This window comes from Bombus affinis, chromosome 1, assembly GCF_024516045.1.
Source record: "Bombus affinis isolate iyBomAffi1 chromosome 1, iyBomAffi1.2, whole genome shotgun sequence".
In the NCBI taxonomy this organism is placed as follows: domain Eukaryota; kingdom Metazoa; phylum Arthropoda; class Insecta; order Hymenoptera; family Apidae; genus Bombus; species Bombus affinis.
The window spans coordinates 13122953-13141639 of record NC_066344.1 but is presented as its reverse complement, the minus strand read 5'-3'; the positions used below and the strand labels follow the sequence as shown (position 1 = coordinate 13141639).

At 31.8% G+C, this 18687-nt stretch overlaps 1 protein-coding gene and 1 long non-coding RNA gene across 9 annotated transcripts in view; one reads left to right on the top strand and one right to left on the bottom strand.

The window, feature by feature from the left end:
• LOC126921733 (carboxyl-terminal PDZ ligand of neuronal nitric oxide synthase protein) overlaps nucleotides 1–18687 on the top strand; it is a 39081-nt gene that overhangs the window by 13253 nt on the left and 7141 nt on the right. For 2 of the 6 annotated variants that reach the window (XM_050733545.1, XM_050733555.1), the window contains 4 exons: nucleotides 3889–3960; nucleotides 4048–4137; nucleotides 5536–5597; nucleotides 5872–5980. In XM_050733545.1, the coding sequence (XP_050589502.1) occupies nucleotides 3889–3960; nucleotides 4048–4137; nucleotides 5536–5597; nucleotides 5872–5980 (333 nt within the window). Of the gene's footprint in view, nucleotides 1–3888; nucleotides 3961–4047; nucleotides 4138–5535; nucleotides 5598–5871; nucleotides 5981–14494; nucleotides 17198–18687 lie in introns of those variants that run through there. The other 4 variants (XM_050733590.1, XM_050733572.1, XM_050733600.1 and 1 more) reach the window with 2 other exon arrangements.
• Nucleotides 4131–18649, bottom strand: LOC126921989 (uncharacterized). Of its 3 annotated transcripts, XR_007712619.1 has the most exons (6): nucleotides 18505–18649; nucleotides 18294–18390; nucleotides 6708–7007; nucleotides 4954–5024; nucleotides 4572–4663; nucleotides 4131–4379 (listed from the first exon to the last, which is right to left on the bottom strand). It is a non-coding gene; the product is annotated as an uncharacterized LOC126921989 (long non-coding RNA). The 3 variants fall into 3 exon arrangements; XR_007712617.1 differs by having other exon boundaries at nucleotides 4572–5024; XR_007712618.1 differs by lacking the exons at nucleotides 4131–4379; nucleotides 4572–4663; nucleotides 4954–5024; nucleotides 6708–7007 and adding an exon at nucleotides 17812–18227.

Genomic DNA, 18687 nt, shown 5'->3' with positions numbered 1-18687 from the left:
GCACCGAAGCTATTCGCGTTGTTCTTCAGCAGTTTCTCTCTCAGTGACGTTTGGCTTTCCGCGCTGTGTTCCAGCGTCGACGTGGTCCCCTAGAGCAGGCCCACCAACCCTCTGCTAAATGTCATGTGACTTGCAAGTCACATGCATATATATTTTTTCATGTACATTATATTTTCAAGTCTTATTTCCCTTATGCAAATTCGCATTTTCGAGAATGTAATTAAGACGGTAGAACGTCCACACAAAATTTATCTATTAGGTCATCCCATAAGTTTGTGCCGTTTTTCGAGCGGTTATATATGTTAAGATTGTTTACACACCTTTCAGTTTCATGAAAAAATGTAATCCCCCTCTCGTTGTACAACTTCTTTCCATTTTTCATTATTCCGTCTCGATAAAAGTTCTCTTGTTTTTCTTTAAAATATGAAATGTATACACAAAGGTCGGCACGAACTTATGGGATGATCTAATACCAAATACATATTACGGAAAGGATTTATATATTTTTTCATATTATGTACATTTTGTGTAATTTTGCTATTCTACATTCCTATAAATGCATAAAAATTCATAGTCTATATTGTATGTGTCACTATAATACTTTTATTTATTGTATTATTTGTCGTATTGTATTTATTGCAAATTAAGGTGAGAAAGCAATTGTAGTTTCTCTTTTTTATAAGCAATTGCATGGTAACATATTATAAGGGATAAGGTAATAATTTTTCTTTCTCCATTTTCGTGGGATTGGATCTGAATTAGGATTTTTGGTTCTAATATTTATTTTCACTTATGCAGAACTGGAATATAAGTTCTTTTTATTGCTCCTTTCCGTTTGTTTCTTTTAATTTTTGAACTCATGCAAATATTTTTTTATTGTTTGTTTTCTTTTCTTCTCTCTCAGGATGCGTTCTTTCATTTGAAACTGACGGAAGTGGCTTCACAATATTTTGAATGAAATCCCTTTTAGAATCTATCAATTTTTTAGTGTGTATTATCTTTTTTCTTTTTTCTAAATTTTTGTTTTATTCTGACTAATGGTTGTATTTTCTGAATATCTTTTTACAATTCAATTTCCTCGATTCCTTTTCAAATTTTGTTTCTGTAACTGTATTTCACCAAACAATGATGTATTTTATAAAAATTCAATTTTGTACTGAGTCAGATCTTTTACGTTTATTTTTTTTTTTTTTTCTTATTAAATTTTTCATTGTCCCTTTTAATACATCTTTTTTCTTTTTCTCGTACGGTTTCAATGTAGGTCAAACGAGCCCGATTTTACTAACGCTGTCTTCTCGTTGGATTTACTAGAGTTTACTTCCTAGCGAATTAATCTTCGGTTTCCTAAGTCCAGATTTTTTTGGATATATGTATACGATTTACTTCGAATTTTGAACGATAAGAAATATAATATCCTTCAAAGCCGTTTTCGGATCTCTAAGCATTTAAATTCAATCTTGCACAGTGCATTCAGCAAAGTTAATAATTCAATAAATCAATTCTTTGAAAAAATCTCAGTCAAAAATTTCTTTTATTATAATTATTATATATGCAACATTTCTTTATTATAATTTAATTTTTATACGAATTTTTTTACTTTACTACATATTTTATTTTTTCCTTGGTATTATAATATACTTCACTGTGACTATAGTTTAGTGTATTGTTAACAAGGATTTAGAAGACGAAAATCAAAATACATTTCGCTGAGTGCGTCCCACTTTTCCGGAGAAATTTTTCGCCCTAGTAAAGTCACAATAATTTTAGACACGGTTGATCCTCTTGGCAAAGACGTTCGCGTTGCGTTTCTTTCATGCGATATGAATATCCGGGAAACTTGGTCACGGCTCGATCATAGATACATTATACCTTATCTCCACCCCTATGTGTTTTTCACTTTAATATGGAATGCATTTTCTACCCTCTTCTCGAACATTTTCTGAATTTTTTAACAGTATATAATGTTCGATTCAGATTATTAATTTTTATTATTTATGCATAAAACTTAGGCTATGCAGATCAATAATGTTTTCTTATATTAAATGTTTTCTATATTAAAGGATACTGAACTTCTAGATTACTTTCTATCCGCTGTATGTATGTATTTAGGTTCTAGCGAATTCCAAATAATCAAAAGAATAACCTCTATCGAATAACAATAATAATTTAGAAATATAATTTAATAGAATAATTCAACTGTAAAAAATCTATTAATCAACTTACAAATTCTTATTATTATTAATTTTTATTAATTAAATTCTTTTTCAATTAAATTCTTCCTTAATTTAATTATTTCCGCTGCACAAGTTTTCATAGTGCCTAATTCATTTCTTACGATTTGGATTTCTCATAATACTTTCTATATGTAGATCTATACTAGCCTTGTCACCTACGGAGTAGAAACACCACTTACGAAGAATTGCTTGCCGGCGCAGCGCAGCTGTTAAAATATTTAAAATACTGCGAAGAATGGCCGATTCACCGCGTTGCGCTCGCGATCAATCGCGAATTCGAGAAATTCGATCGTTTCTTGTGGCGTGTGTGGGGATGACCACGTGTGCATTAAGAACACGTGGCCAGGTCATCGTTTCAATGGGGAAATTCTAAATACGGCCGCTTGGTCGCGTTCAGCGCATCCTCGTGAACGATCTATGCATTCTATATAGGGTATACGGTTTAAATAGATATAAAAATCTCAGAAATTGTAAAAAACAGAAAAGTTATAGGATATCAAAGAAAACAAGTTATACTGAGAGTTGTATCAACCTTGTACCGATTTTGAAATACCCTGTAAAACACAATTATATTTTTAAAATATACGGGATTGAAAAGTTAAAAAATTGAAAATTATGTTTATCTTGAGGAATTATTATATCTGTCGTTTAATATGGAAAAAAAGCATTATTTTTTTGTATGTGCAAATACTAAGATTTCCAGGATAGTTTTTATTACTACTACTAAATACTACTACTAAATACTACGTGAAGTGGTTCTATGGTGTAGTTGTTATGTAATTCAAATAACTCTCCTCTTTCATTTTCATTTTGAAACCTCCAGAACTGTTTACTTATTTCATAACGAAGGAACCTGTTCTTTGATCTCGTTAGAGTCGATGAAAAATCAAAGAAAATATTTATTTTCTTCTTTTTGATCTATTAATTTTTATTAATCTTTTGGTGTTCCATCGTACATCAATAACCAAGCTACAACTGAACGTTTCACGATTTATTCCGATAAATTACTGGCCAAGACGAAGCGCGTCACTGCATTTAGCGAACCTATTTCCGGTTATCTGCCTTTGATCTTTAGCCGGTAACCCCCGGCAAGTCGAGCTGTTTTGGCGTTCTCAAAACAGTGGTAGAAATCAGATGTTCACTACTATGTCTAATAATCCGCTTTTTATTCTGTTTCGATCATAATAGAAATTTCCAATTAAAATAGAATTAAACATTTATAATTGCTATCGTTATATATAATATAATCGTTATATTTCAGAATTAAGATAAAATTATTCTTTAAATCTTTATAGCAGGTATAGAATAGTTCAGTTTACAATTTTCTACATTCCATAAGAAAAAACAATTACATATATTCAATTCAACTTACATTAGGATCTTGATTATCCGAACTAATTATTGTTCGAATAATTGAATAACTTTATTTTCATATAACATTTTGGACGTATGTGAAATCAATGCTTGGTTGTTAAATATCAAATGTCATTTTTCTAAAAACCACAATTTGATTAGATACATTCATTATTTGAATCAACATGGCAGAACTGGTGGAGGTAAGTCAATATCTGCCAGCCGGTGGTATGGAAAGCAACGAGTAATAAGAAATCCAGTCCTGTCTCTAATTCCTCCTCTTTTATACGTTTGTCTGTAGTTCATCGGCTCTATGGAGGTTCCTCGACCGACCAGCCGAGTGGAGATCGTGGCGGCGATGCGAAGAATCCGCGTGAGTTCGCATAATCTCTAATTAACCGCGAGGACGCTCCCGCGGGCCAGAGTTGGTTCGTTTATTTCAGCCTTATTCTGTCCTCAGTACGAGTTCAAGGCCAAAGGGATCAAAAAGAAGAAAGTGACGCTGGAGGTATCGGTGGACGGACTAAAAGTCACTCTTCGAAAGAAGAAGGTAATTGCCCTTGTACTCGTGCTCGTTATCCGATTGGTTGCTCGCTATTGCGTGTCCGTCATATTATTAGCTGCATTATTAGCTCTGTTTTTAATTTTTCCCTTTCTGCTTCTTATTTTTTTCCTTATTCTTCTGTATGTGTATATGCGACGGTGTCATCTGCCGTTCATATCTTCAAATTTGTCCACTCTGGAATGCAGCGGTTTTCAATCATTTCGGGTTCTTTAGGGTTCGCATGTGCCCTGAAAAGTGGTGTATCCCTTGTGTAGATAAATAAAATAGTTATATATTATATTATATATTATAATAGTTATAGTATGGAAATACGTGTTAAATGTTGACGTAAACGTACGCGTTAAAATGACATAAATATTTCACAAATCTTATAAAATCATGAATATTGTAATAAGCAATTAATAACGGCTGTAGTGTACCTCAAAAACTTTCCCGGATGCCCCCAGGGAACTTGTACACTAAGTTGAGGACCTCTGCTCTAATGGATGATCGTCTAGCACAGATTTGATTTCTTGGGGAAAGCATAATAAGTTTTTAGTAATATGCATTGTACTTTGCGAGGATAGCAGATAAAGTTTAAATACGTGTTGAGAACATAATAGTGAATATTATTAAATATGAATACTAAGAAAGGAATGTAAAATATTGTGAGTTAAATACACTGTTCTAAGCGATATTAAGTTCTGGTTAATGAATACCAAGCGTTAAATAATTAAATAAATTGTAGATATTAAGTTGTAGAAATTAAGTATCAAATGCTGAGTACTGAGCTTAGAATATCAAATTACAAGCTTTGAATACCAAATATAAAAAAATAAGTGTCAAACATTCTTTCGCAGAATTTGTCAGTTGAATGAAATCTCATCTTGTATCTGAAACAGATAAACGAAATACAATATGTATAGAGATATTGAATAAAGCAATAAAAATTGCCGCTAAAAACAGAAGATTGCATCGTAATATTTTAACGTTAACATATGAATTACTCAAAACAGCAGGGTCTGATTTATTACGCCATGCTTTTTGGCTTGTTGCATTGGTCTGTAATATATGTATACCTCTTGACTATATTTACATTTTGTTGTCCATTATCATACAGCGGGAGTAAATCTGTTCTAAAATGAAACATCACGTGAAAAAAAAAACAATGTTTTCATGTGTACATATTTCATCAATGTGATGATCCAAATTTAAAACAGAAACATCTTTATTTCTCTCCGTCTATTATGAGCGTCACGTATACTTTCTTAACCTAACTTTTCTTTCTCAATCAAGTGTCATATTACATTCGAGACACACTATTCTAAGCTTCAATTCTTTCGTCCGAGATTAACCTACAAATCATGGGATTAATGAGTCGTTATTTGTTCTTTGTTTTCACAGAAGAAGCAGCAACAGTGGATGGACGAGAATAAAATATACCTGATGCACCACCCCATATATAGGTAAGCTAAATCGTTCGCTTCTCTCATGGGAACATCCTGCGTACTCTGTGTACAAGAACAAGTTTGCTATAGTTCACCAATTAACGTAACTTCTGATCAATCCTTAATCTAATTATGTACAAACGTTTTATAATTATAAAATTATATTAACCGGTTTCTACTGTGTAGTATCTTTTTATAATCATTTTTTATATATTCTATTTGGAAATACTTGTTTGTAGATCTGCAGGTTCTTTTAGTGATTTGATTTAGTGATTGTTTATATTTGTTACAGGATATTCTACGTCTCTCATGATAGCCACGACTTGAAAATTTTTAGTTACATTGCCCGTGATGGAAGCAGTAACACGTTTAAGTGCAATGTCTTCAAATCTAGTAAAAAGGTAAGTGATGCGTGTCAAATTATTTATATTCTTTATGTGACTATGATGAACTAACTTAAATATCTGTAATGTCATCAAATTTCAAGTACTGATATAGAAAATGATATTAAAGTAATTGGGCACAAGCTACTAGAAAATTCTTAGTACAAAGGTATTTACAATTTGTATGAGTTCCTTATTCCTAATTTTAAATATATTCTACAAATTTATACTTTTATTCTTAAATTACGCAATTCAATAAATTCAAGATTTCATTAATTCCAAAATTATAAGATTAAAATTCCTAAAATCTTTGCGACAAAATTTATTAATCTTAAACAAAAAATTATACAGTTAAAATTCTTAGAATCTTTCCCAAATTTTCATTAATGCCAAAATTAAAAAACTAAAGATTCTGAAATCTGTTCAAAAATTTTATTAAATCCTACAACTAAAATTAAAAAATCTAGACACCTAAAAAATTAAAAAATTTAAATACTCTACAATTTTCAGAATTGCTTAAACTTAAGCTAACTGTCTCTAAAAATGTTTACACAGAACATAGTAGAATTCTTGTTCTGTAGGGTGTGCATAGTCATCAAGCCATAATGTTACGTGGTGCACGTGCGTACACCCACAATTATTCCCGCGGCGCAAGACTGTGTCGCCTGGCATTTTATCAAGTCACGTTATTGTAATCCTATAAATAACCGAGCCATCCCTCTCGAGTTCTTTCATGCACACGTACACTTTTGCTCCCTGACTTTTCTTTCTCCCCGTTCTTTTCTTTCACTCTCCTTTTTGTTCTGCCTGTTCCAGCTCGATTGAAGCCTTCCTGTTCCTCTTTTCGCCTCATTCCACGTTTCTTCTACTCGTCACAGCTAGAATCAACTTGAACCTCTTCCTCATGCAATCACTATAGTCATTTAAGCTTTTTCTGGTGAGTCTTCAGGGTAATTTAGATGGATAAAAGATGTTGGTTTATTTCTTGATGTTTTGATGTGAATTGGTCTTTATAATGCCTTGAAAAAATTGCAAATCTTGCATCCTGTAAAAAGATAAAAAAGTTGAATAGTTCTTAAAGAATTTTTTTGGAGGATTAGAGTTTGAAGTGTGGAATATAATTAAAATATCAGAGATGCACGTAGATCATGTGTGAGTGCTTGTATGACTAGGAAATTTTAAAATGTTGTTGTAATGCTCTTAACATAGCGATAGATTTTTATGTTTGTAAGACTTCCTGGATTTCTACTCTATCTTCTGTGTTTGTAGGACTTTTTTGCAAAGTTTATCTTTCAAGATCTACTAAACATCTCATTACTGGTTCATAAACTTCTGAATATTTCTGATCGTTAATACTCGTAATTTTCTTCAGATGATAGATACTTTAGAATTTCTTCTAGAAAGTTTTTAATTTGAGAAATTATTGGTTACTTTAAGATTCAATGTTCCGCCGTAGTAAAATCGCATTCTTTTAAATTGAAATTAAATGTAAATTAAGTAGAGTTAATTAACTTTTAATTTCAGTACTTGAATCTTGCAGAGTTCATTTTTTAATCTTACAAATTCCAGAAGCAAATGCTACAAATTTTCATAAGATTCTTAGTAATTTACTTTCATTATGCAACAGAATCCTTTTCTACAAAATTGTAATTTTCGAAAATTGCAGATATCTATATAATTACCATCTAAATTAATAATAATTTAAAACTAAAAACTAATAACAATCTATAGGATTGTCCAAATTCACAATAGCTCAATTATTGTACACAATTCCTCCGAAGCTTTCTCAAAAAGTATTCCAGGATTACAAAATTATCTTAATAATCTAATATTTAATTTTTGCAATTTACTTTCAAAATCATTCCACCAAATTATTATATCAGGTTTCTGAAATTTCTCGATGTTGAACGGCAGACTCTCGAGGCTTGTTAGAACCATCGTTGTCGTTCGGTCAAAGAGAGGAGTAGAGAAGCGGAGGGGACAAAGTTGCATCGCTGCCAAGGGAGCAGAATGCACCTTCCACTTCTCTCGGTCGAGATCATGGGCGCCGGCTTCGGGAGATCGTGTGACGATAAAATCCCTGGTGTAATGCTCTATCCACACTGGCTCGTTCATTATGACTATGATAGGTATTACCGGTGTATTATAATAAATGTTGGTTCTGTCTCGTATAATTTTACGTTAGCTTAACGTGGACCGCTGCAAGAATCTCGCATAATATCATTAGACTGGAAGATTACACGCGATAGTCTCTATTGCATCGTCGTCATCTGCTGTTTCTGTTACGTATGATTTTTATATGTTGTTTGATTGTTTAATAATTATTGCATTTAGAACTTTTTTAAGTTTGAATTGTTTATGTATGTTTTTGCTGATGACACTAACGTCAGCCAATGATGTTGACGTATGTTAGTATGATCAGATAATTATAAATAAATTTAAATAACCGCTAGAGAAGTTTACATTAGTTTACATTATTTTGAATGATAATAATATAGTAATAAATTTTGTTGACTTCGTGAGTAAGAGAGTTGCTGATTTTTATTTGATTAAACTTATCTAGTGACTTTAATTTGGGTATAATTCATATACGTTGTTTTATTTTTAGTTTCTTTTTCTATTTTTAGAATAAAAATAATAAAACATGTATTTGAGTTCAACATGAGAATCATGGAGACTTACTGGAACTGAAATTAGAGGCTAGGATCCGTTATATTTTGTAAAGTGTTTTATTTTATTTTAGTCGTCATATACCAATAAAAATAATTATTCAGAGTAATAATGGAAAAAGAACACAATATACTTATGATATACAGACTTATAAAAAGGAAGCAAAGGAGTAAGGAAAAGAAGTGGAAAAGAAATTAAATATTAGAATAAAAGAAAATTATGCAAAAAATAATAATAAAAACACGTTCAAAGTGATCTAAAGTAAAACTTTGAAATAGTTAGTAGAAGGATATTTGAACAATTGACTCAATGTTGAACAATTCAAACTTGCGACGTTTGCTTTCATGTTTAAGAACAGTATCGTATATCTGAGTATTAACAGATCAATTCTGTCATTTTCTGTGTTGCTTTCTTCCGACCTATTCAAAAGATTGGCAGATAAAGAAGATTGCGACATTATCCGAACTTTCCTCGCATTGTTTTTGAAAAAGTGTACCAGGACATGTCCAACAAGTTATAATCAGAGATCATTGAAAATTACTTGAAGATCAAGGTAAAGTTGTTTAAGTACACGCTCAAGGGGGAAACAAGAAGAGGTTTGATTTCGAGGCAGAGTAGTTGAAATTAGACTCTCTCTCTCTTTCTCCTCCTCCCTCCCTCTTTCTTTCTCTATCTCTCTTTCTATCTCTCTATCTATCTATCTATCTATCTATCTATCTATCTCTATCTCTATCCCTATTTTTATCGCTATTTCTATCTCTATCTCTATCTCTATCTCTATCTGTGTTGGTCAACGAACTGTGACGCTCAACTTTTATCGATCTCTTTATGGAAAACAGTCAAACGTTTTATTCGAGCAAGAGAAAATTACATAAAACAAAGAATCGTCTGAAACCAATAACTTCCTGTATTATCTGTGCAGAAAGTATATATTCAATCTTTATTTGACTACTGTTATTAGTTTAGAATTGTCTAGTTATAAATTATAGGTTATGTAGCTATTTCCCACAATTTTGCAATCTAAAATCAAATAGATAAATACATAGCTTATAATTGGTAAAATTTATTTCTAGAAATTTCTTTTGTTTCATTATGAAGCATGATATGTGTTAGTGTAATATATATTAAAGAATTTATTAACACTAGTGATTAGCAATTTATTATTAACAAAGTTTGACTAATAATATGAGCTTAATTGTGCAAAGGGGCTCAGGTTTTGAACAATTCTCATTCTTCATGATAATACAAATTCTTACCTTATAAAAAATTGTGAGTATTTATTATTTAATTAAATAAGCCAAGAGGATAAGATATTATAAAAGTTCACAGACTGATACAATAGAAAACTACAATCATATACATTGGAACACAATTTCTTCTCTTGGAAATGAAAGATCACACTTCATAATGGACAAAGTTATGGATATCTGATAGTTATAAAAAGTACAATTGTTTATCTTGAAACATAGTTCATAAATAATGTTTTAGATAAACATCTGTTCAGATTCTGTAATTTTTTCGATACTTTATACTGTTTCGAGGCAATATGCGAGAACTGTTTGAACTTCGACAACTGGTATGTATATCGTATCGTTAGTACAACAGACGCACTATGTGCGTCATACACGTTGTCAAGGTGTTAATTTTAACTTATACAGCGTTGGTTTACAGGAGCCCACCGGTAATAAGCCGTTTTAAAAATATTTCTCTCACGGCAACGAATCTCTCGCACGATACATCGATCCCAGCGTTCGCGCGTAAATTATCGTCTGAAAATATTTTGAATACCGAGTGGCGCGCATTTTAAATCAACTACACAGAGCGTTATTATTTCTGAAGACTCGTGCCAGTAAAATGGAACCACATTTTTCTCTACATTCTTATTAAATCCATACGACTGTACTGACATATTATTTCAATCTGTTGGCAGGAGATCATTTGAATATTTTATATAAAAAATTATATTTGTACTACTGCACTTTGTTTTTAGTTTTGACAAAAACTAATTTAAATTTTAGATGAAACGATATCTGTTATGACTTTATTATTTAACTGTTATTGTTTCAAACATCTATGGTGGAATACTAATAATAAAATTGTTGTCTCTTTTCATGTGTGTGTAAATTGTTGGATTAATACGCAGTAAATGGCTGGAGTTTGTGAATGTTAAATTTTATGGAACTACGTATTTAATTATTCAAAAAGTTATTTATTTTAAAACTGGTGCATCAGATATAATGGTAAATCTAGAAAAATTATTGTGATTAATTAAAGATGTGACATCTGAATACCGAGAGTATAATTGGTAAATCAATAGCTTTTGTTATATAAACAACAATTGTGGAAGAATTAATGACAAGAAAAAGAAAGAAAGAGAATGGAGGTAAAAATTTCAATTAAATGTTCTCACAAAAAGAGTCACTACAAAAAGAGAAACAGATCTTCAACGTAGCTGAATTTCTATTTTTCTTTCCTTTCCTTCCACTTCTTTTTTTCTTCAGTAGATGTTGAGATTTCAAATGTATCATAAATTTTAAAAATTACAAACTGGAAATAGAACAAGTTATGCAGCTAGAAATATTTATGTACCATGAGCTAATATTTAAAGTTTCACGTCATTAAACTCACGAGTGGAAGAGCTTCTGTCACTTTTCGTCCGTCTTCGAGAACTTTCACGGTAAACACGATTTTCAAATTTTCTCGCGTGGAGTTTCCTCGATTCTCGTTCTTCGATAAACTTTTGTATATCGTTCGTCTTTTGTTACTGGAAGTACGAGATATATATATATACATAAATATTCATCAGTTATGGAGGATTATTTGTTATTAGATGAGAGAATAAATAACTGGGACAAAGTTATAGGTGAAAATATAACAAAATTAATATTTATGTAAAATACAACAAAATTAGGAGCACACATAGTATGATGAAAGGAGATAATATTTTATCATTTTTTATTGAAATTCAAAGTTTTTCAATTTCAATGGTGGTTATGTATAGGGTAAATTCGTTAAATAAACTTCAATGTAGCGAGGTCTGAACATGTTTAGCAGTTGGTTAAAGTTCAAAGCTCGTTGTAAAATTCCACTGAACGGTGATTGACAAATAGACGATAGTCCAGGAAATAAACGTGAACGGGAGGGAGGTTCAGAAAAGTGATTTGAATCGCTGGTAAGCTCTCGTTTAAGACCTGTTTTCGCGACTAGAAATAAACAATTCCACGAATGAATTAGGCTCTGTATACTTATGCTTTACTTTGTTGAGGGAACTTTTTATATTTCGACTGGTACAATAGCCAATCATTCTGTTTTCTTTCGTATATTCCATGTAAGATGTCTTATAAGTAAAATGGTCCTCAGAGTTCCATTAAAATAGTCATACGTGTAGACAACAGTAAGAAGGGGAAGAAAGTATAAAAAATATTCTTATTAGAAATATATATCTTTCTAATAATAAAATTCTTCCAGTTACTAATTTCTATTTTCTAAATAGCATCATTAAAATATTCTTTATTATGATTTATCTTTCTAATAGTCTTCAATTCTTATATAAAAACTCTATACGAACGAAAATGAAAAGAAGAACATTATTTATCTTATGCTATAATAACTGAAGAAGTACTCATAAGATAAAGTAATACTTTAAACAGTATAAACAATAAATCCAAGCATACTTATTCTTTTCTGAATCAAAAGAAGGTAAAAGGAAAGAAAAATATACAACTTTTTTTCTAAATTGAAGAAAGAAGAACGAATATTCAGTGCATAACACTTCATAATAGCTAATCTCCGGAATCACTTGACAACATTCCTTTTCCCAGCATCTTGCTGGAGGACTCTAACCGACTCTTCTAAACGTGTGTAACGTGTTTCGTTATCATTGTAACATAAAACGAAGAGAGAAGAGCATGAGAAAGAAAAGACCGAGTAGAATCGCTCAACCGAATTACTGCTTCGACTGAAGGATGCTCGAAACGGGAATGCAAACGGGCGAATTTCAAACGTTGCTTTCCGCGTTCTGAAAGCTCGTTTGTGCCGTAGCACTTTAAGCTCTCTCTTGCCTGTTCTCTTTCCCTCTCTTTCTCTCTCTCTCTCTCTCTCTCTCTCTCTCTCTTTCTCTCTCCTTCTCATTTCAGCTCTCAAAAGAGCAGAAAAGGAGGAGTAGTAGTAGGAAGAGAAGCAGAGAGCGGCTTGGTCGTCGAAGAAAACGTACAGACCTTGGTCAGCTGTGAAGAAAGTCAGAAGAAAGGACTGTAAAGACGAGGAATTGAGAAGAAAACAATAGAAAAAAGAACTTGAAGTAAGTAACAAGAAGTTGACTAATAATGAAAATTGCGATAAAGTGTTTAAAAAAGACTGGAGAAAACTCAAGAACATAGGGAGAGTAATAAGAATTTGGTTATGAAATGTGATAAGACTGTGAGTTAAAGTGGTTTGAAAAAGAGAAAGAGAAGAGAATAATTGAAGAAAGTGAATGAATAGGAATTGTGTACGGTCATTGAAAAGTAATAAGAAAACAAGAGAAGTTATAAAGAGTAACAAGAATCCGACCATAAAGTATAATAAAATTGTATCAAAGTGGTTGTTAAAGGAGCTGAAGAAAAAGCTGATAGAAAAGAATTATGTAGGATCATTGAAGAGCAAGTAACAAGAATCTGACTGATATTAATGAAATTGCGAGTCAAAGTGGTTGAAGAAGATGAAGATAAAGAGAAGAGGATGATTGAAGAAAATCGATGAGCTGGAACTGTGTACGGATATTGAGGAGTGAGTAACTGGGGAACAAAAGAACTTCGAGAGAACAACAAGATTTGTCTTATGTAAGCGAAAATGATTGAAGATAGAGAGAAGAGGATGAATGAAGGAAATCAATGAAGCGGAATTATGTGTGATTGTTGAAGAGTAAGTAACAGGGGAAACAAAGCAACTTACAAATAATAATAGAAATCTGGCCACGTAATATAACAAATTTCAAAAACAAAGTAGTTAAATAGGGGAAAATAAAGTGGGAATTGTATATAGTTACTTGAGCGTAACAAGTATGAAAATCCTTGAGGAAGATTGCAGAAATGTAATGTTTATATTTGGTGAACCTTGGATGAGTTTGAAGAGACCATACTTTTGATCTTTGAATAGAAGACTATTTCTGTAAATTTGTATATCTTGATACTTGAATTGATTGGACTTTTAGTAAAGAAGATGGGGTCAGTTCTCAAGAATTGTTGTTTGAAGAGGCAAAGTGTGATGGAAAAGATTCTCAGATTAGTGTTTGTGGTTGTGGAGATTGAAGTAGAGTTGGAATTCTTTTGTTTGGTAACTGTTGTGAATCATGTACATTGAAAGATTGACTTTGTAGGTACAAAGCAAGAATTTCTCTGAAGCAACGGAGAAAGAGTATGACAATAATTAATTCTGATTAATATATATGAATAGTGTGAAATATACGCGTAATGAATAATATTATAATGGCGATGGAAGTACATCATAATTGGAAGTGAGAAGAAACTCGACGTAACAAGGCATTGATTGAGTTTCTTTGTAACGCTAGAAGCTAATTAAGGAATGTAACAGAGGTGCACGTGTGTAGACGAAGCGTGGGACGGAAAGCTGAATGAGCTTGACAGAGGGAAATTAGAAGACGTACATAGTTCTAGGAAGAAGATAATACGAGAAGAAAATTTGTACTTTATGCTGAAGATATTAAAAAAGTTTCTATTTCTTTATTCAAGGAGTAAATAAAGAAGAAGAAGTTTCAAATTTTATATTAAATATTTCCAAGAATTTTTTTTGGAGATCTTTGTTTAAAAAATAAAATTAGGAGCAATATTATAAGAAAATTTAAACTTTGCGCTAACCCAAAATACTTCAGGAAATCTGCCAAGAGGAGATGGAGATAAAGATTCAAGTTTTCCATTGAATCCCTAAAAAAACATTTCTGCTCCAAAGAAAAGATTAAAGTCAACATAAGAAGAAAATTCCAACTTCACACTTGAGCTACTCAAAAGTACTTCTATATTAAAAACAGAACTCTGAGCAGATAAAAATGAAATATCAAAATAAATGAAAATGCCACCTTTCCAAAAATACTTTATGCTGTAGATAAATATTATAATATAAAATGTTTAATACAAAAAAGTATTCCTTGCTAAAAATAAGCTCAGGAAAGGGAACACAACTCCAAATCCACATTAAGTACGCCAAGTAATTCCTTACAACATTGAACCTCATCCATAAAACTAATCAAAGAATTTTCTTATGAGACCAGCAAGAAGATTAGAAGAAAAATATTGAAAAGTAGGAAAAAACTATGAAGACAAATCTATATTAAATTCCAAATCTATATTAAATAGTTTAAATAATTCCATACAACACTGAACCTTATTCCTAAAAAAATAAAAAATTCTCTTGTCTGATAAAAAGATCTGAGAAAGAACAATTTAAATACAAAACTTAAAAATGCTAGCAAACAAGCAAAGTAAAAGAAACTACGCCACAGAGACGTTCTAAATAATGTTTTGCGAGAATGCAACAGCCAAGAAATCACCAGTCATCAACGCTTCAATTGATGTCAAATAATATAAAAGATAAAAGAAGAGACGAGCTCAGACTTTCTTCACGCATCTGTAAAAGACGAACGCGGAAATGCTATTGAGCTGCACGAAAGCGAGAATATTAATGCGTTTATAAATAAACCGGAGGAAAAATCCAGCGAGCCGCGGCGTCGCGAAGCTTTTGCTCCTCCGCTGACGCTATCGCTCGGCTAGCGATCCATCAGAGGCACACGCCGCCGCTTAGTTCCGCTCCACCTGGCCGCCGTCGCGGCGAGATACCGCTCGTTTTCGAGTATTTTGAGAACGCGCGGCCGCGTTCTTCGAGTCTCGCCTCATTTCATTTTGGAACTCTTCACGTCGAGCTCACAATAGCAGATCAAGTAAATGAAGATTTCATACTCTTGGTAAGAAGATGAATGGTGGAAGGAAGGTACATAGCAAGATGAATAACAGGGAAGAGGAAGAATATAGAAGACAAGAGAAAATAAACTAACTAAAGAATAGAATTTGTAATTTGGAAGAAGATAAAAGAAGAATAGTGACTTAAGAAAAGAATATGCAGCGGAAGAAAAAATTGAAAGTTGCACTGTTTAATAAAAGAGTAAAACAGTGATTTGTAAGAAGAACAGAAAAAAATAGAAACACAACGATAGTTTAGGAATGAAGAGGAGACAAGTGAACTGAAAGGAAAATGGAGACGAGAAAAGGATATAAAGAATATAAGTATGCTGTAAATGGCGTCGGAAGAAGAAGAACAGAAAAATATAGAATTTTGGAGTAAAGGAAAATAAAGTACTCGTTTGACAAGTATAAAGAGAGAAACTCAAAAATATTAATTTTGAAATAAAAAGTTGCGAATAGATACAACGTGGGAAAAATTGATTGAAGGGAATTTGAGAAGTTTGAAAGAAGAAAGTTTGTAGAGGAACGTTCGACTTGCTTTGGGAAACAGAAAATTGGGAGGAGTTCTGGAGAGAAAATAGAACAAGTTTCAGAAAGAAAATGGAACGACTCGAGAGAGGCGTGGAAGAACCCTGGATAGACCAGAAATTGAAGAAATTTTAAATGAGGAATTGAGTGCATCTTGGGGAGAAAAGTTGAAGAAGTTTCATCTAGAAATAAAAAACTAAATCAACAATGGTTCGTAAAAGAAACAAGATTCTAAACAATGTTTCAAATCAGTTTTAAAACAACCAAGTTGCGAAGCAAAAGGAGATTCATAAAAATCCAAGAAATTAATAAACTGAATAGATTTTAACACAGAAATTCCTAATTCTTCAAATTGAATTGAAAATTTCAAATTGAAAATTTCAAATTGAAAAAGAAAATCAACTTACCAATAAAAGAGATAAAAATATCTAACAAAAATCATAGAATAATTCTAAGAATTCCAACGATAGGTAAAGTGATCTGTTCAGTGAGTCTAATGACAAGTAAAGTGATCTGTTCAGTGACATCCAAAAATACCTTCGACAACATCGCGAAAGCCTTAAATGAAGATCAATCTTAGTGATACGTTCTTTTCAGCAAACAGAGGTAGAGTTTCATCTTGAGAAAAAATGAATTGTTGATCGACCATTTGTTTATTTTCAAAATTATCCGTAAATGCTTGAATAGTTAAGTGACTGTAAAAATGACAAGTAAACAGGATTAATTCCGAACAATCAATGGGATACGATTTCAGTATTCGACAATATTTCAATACAGCTTCGACGTTTTGTTTTCCTTTTACACTCTTATCTTGAAGACAGTCACCTGATAGTATTGTATAATATTTCATTTATCTTTTTTTGTATAGAATTGTTTTCTTAAAATGAAGATAGTATTACGTATTTGGGTGGGTAATAATAATAATAAGGTTGTGAAAACTCATACGGTAGTAAACTGAAATTGTTCCTCGAAACCGGCAAGTATTTATAGACAGCTTTCAGAAAATGAAGCTTTCAAGAGAAGCCTTTGATTTCTCACGGATCTGTTTCCGCCCACAATTTGATGGAACAATATACCGATCGAGGTAATTGGAGAATCGAAACTGAACGACTGATACTTTTACCGTTACTTATTCTCACACTATACCATCTTTTAATACCTTCTTTCGTTAAGTTTTTTTATCGATATTAAAAACTTTGTATATTTTTATATATTTTATCTTCTTTGCTTTTAATTTGAACGAAGAAACAGGAGATGGAACATCAAAGGATTTAGAGATTTGGCGTAAACACCGTAGCTATTTATTTTAGGCCACGTGTTCGTGTTCCATTTCACTGATTCTCTGAACAGGTTTCACCTCGTTTACCTAATTCTCTGTTATCAATTTATGTACAGTATATCCTTGAACTTATCGATAGAGACATCGCCAATATGTTCGGATAATTACCTGTGAAAAAGACTTATTAAACAATTCGTATAGAAATGATAATCTCATTTAACATATTTTTATTAAATTTTATTCTACTCAATACCCATTAAATAAATTAACAGCTATCTGTAACATACATATCAGTTTTCTAGTAATAATTTAACTTCATAATTAGTTATAAAACAGATTTGAAAAAGAAAGAAGAAGAAAAATAGGAAAAAGGGAGAAATAGATATAATTAATGGAATAAAAGAAAAGTAAGAAACACATTCATCTACGTATGTATTTAAATTGTGATGCATGTCAGACGATCATAATTATGCAAACACAAGCTGCGCGTCTTTAAATATGATCGCGTGCGTTCGATCGAAAGGAACGCGTGTTATCAAGTTGCCACTTAATCACCGATGAGAGCATGTTCACTCGTGTTACGCACGCTCGTCTAATCAAAGCGACGCACTTGCTACACGTTATCACTAACGACCGTCATGTGAGGTCAAGTTCGAGACTTATGAATGACTACAGTAGATTTACCGGTATGTGAATAAAGTAAAGGTCATTGGGGTTGATTCATACATTCAGGAAGTAATCCCTGTAAAAGTAGGCCTATACAGAAATAGATCTTCTCTTACATCTACATTATCTTCTTCCATCCATTTCAATCATTACAGCAGTTTTACTCTTTCTAAGAGGGAAATCATATAATTATAAATACTAATAAAAATACTATTTATTACTAAGAATCTCTTACCTATATTAATTCTACTAAAAGGAGTTCTAGAAATGCATCTTCTCTTGAATCTTTATTTCCTTTCTTCATTCTTTCCAATCATAGTTATTCTATAAATCTACAAAAGAAATTATATAACATGAAACATTATTTATTGTTAAAATGTTCCTTATAAACAATATTGATCAAAAAATAGAAAGTATAGCAATAATTTAAAAAAGATATACTGTACTATTTTTTATAATATGATCTTTAGAAACAGATCTTTTCTTAGAAAAGTTGAAAAAAGTCAGTAAAAAATAAAAAAGAACGTTACACAATGGAAAAAAGTACATAAATAATACTCCATCCAGTATTATTTCAAACTAACTATTGCAACCCACACAGAACGAGTCTTGAAACGTCTGGATGGACG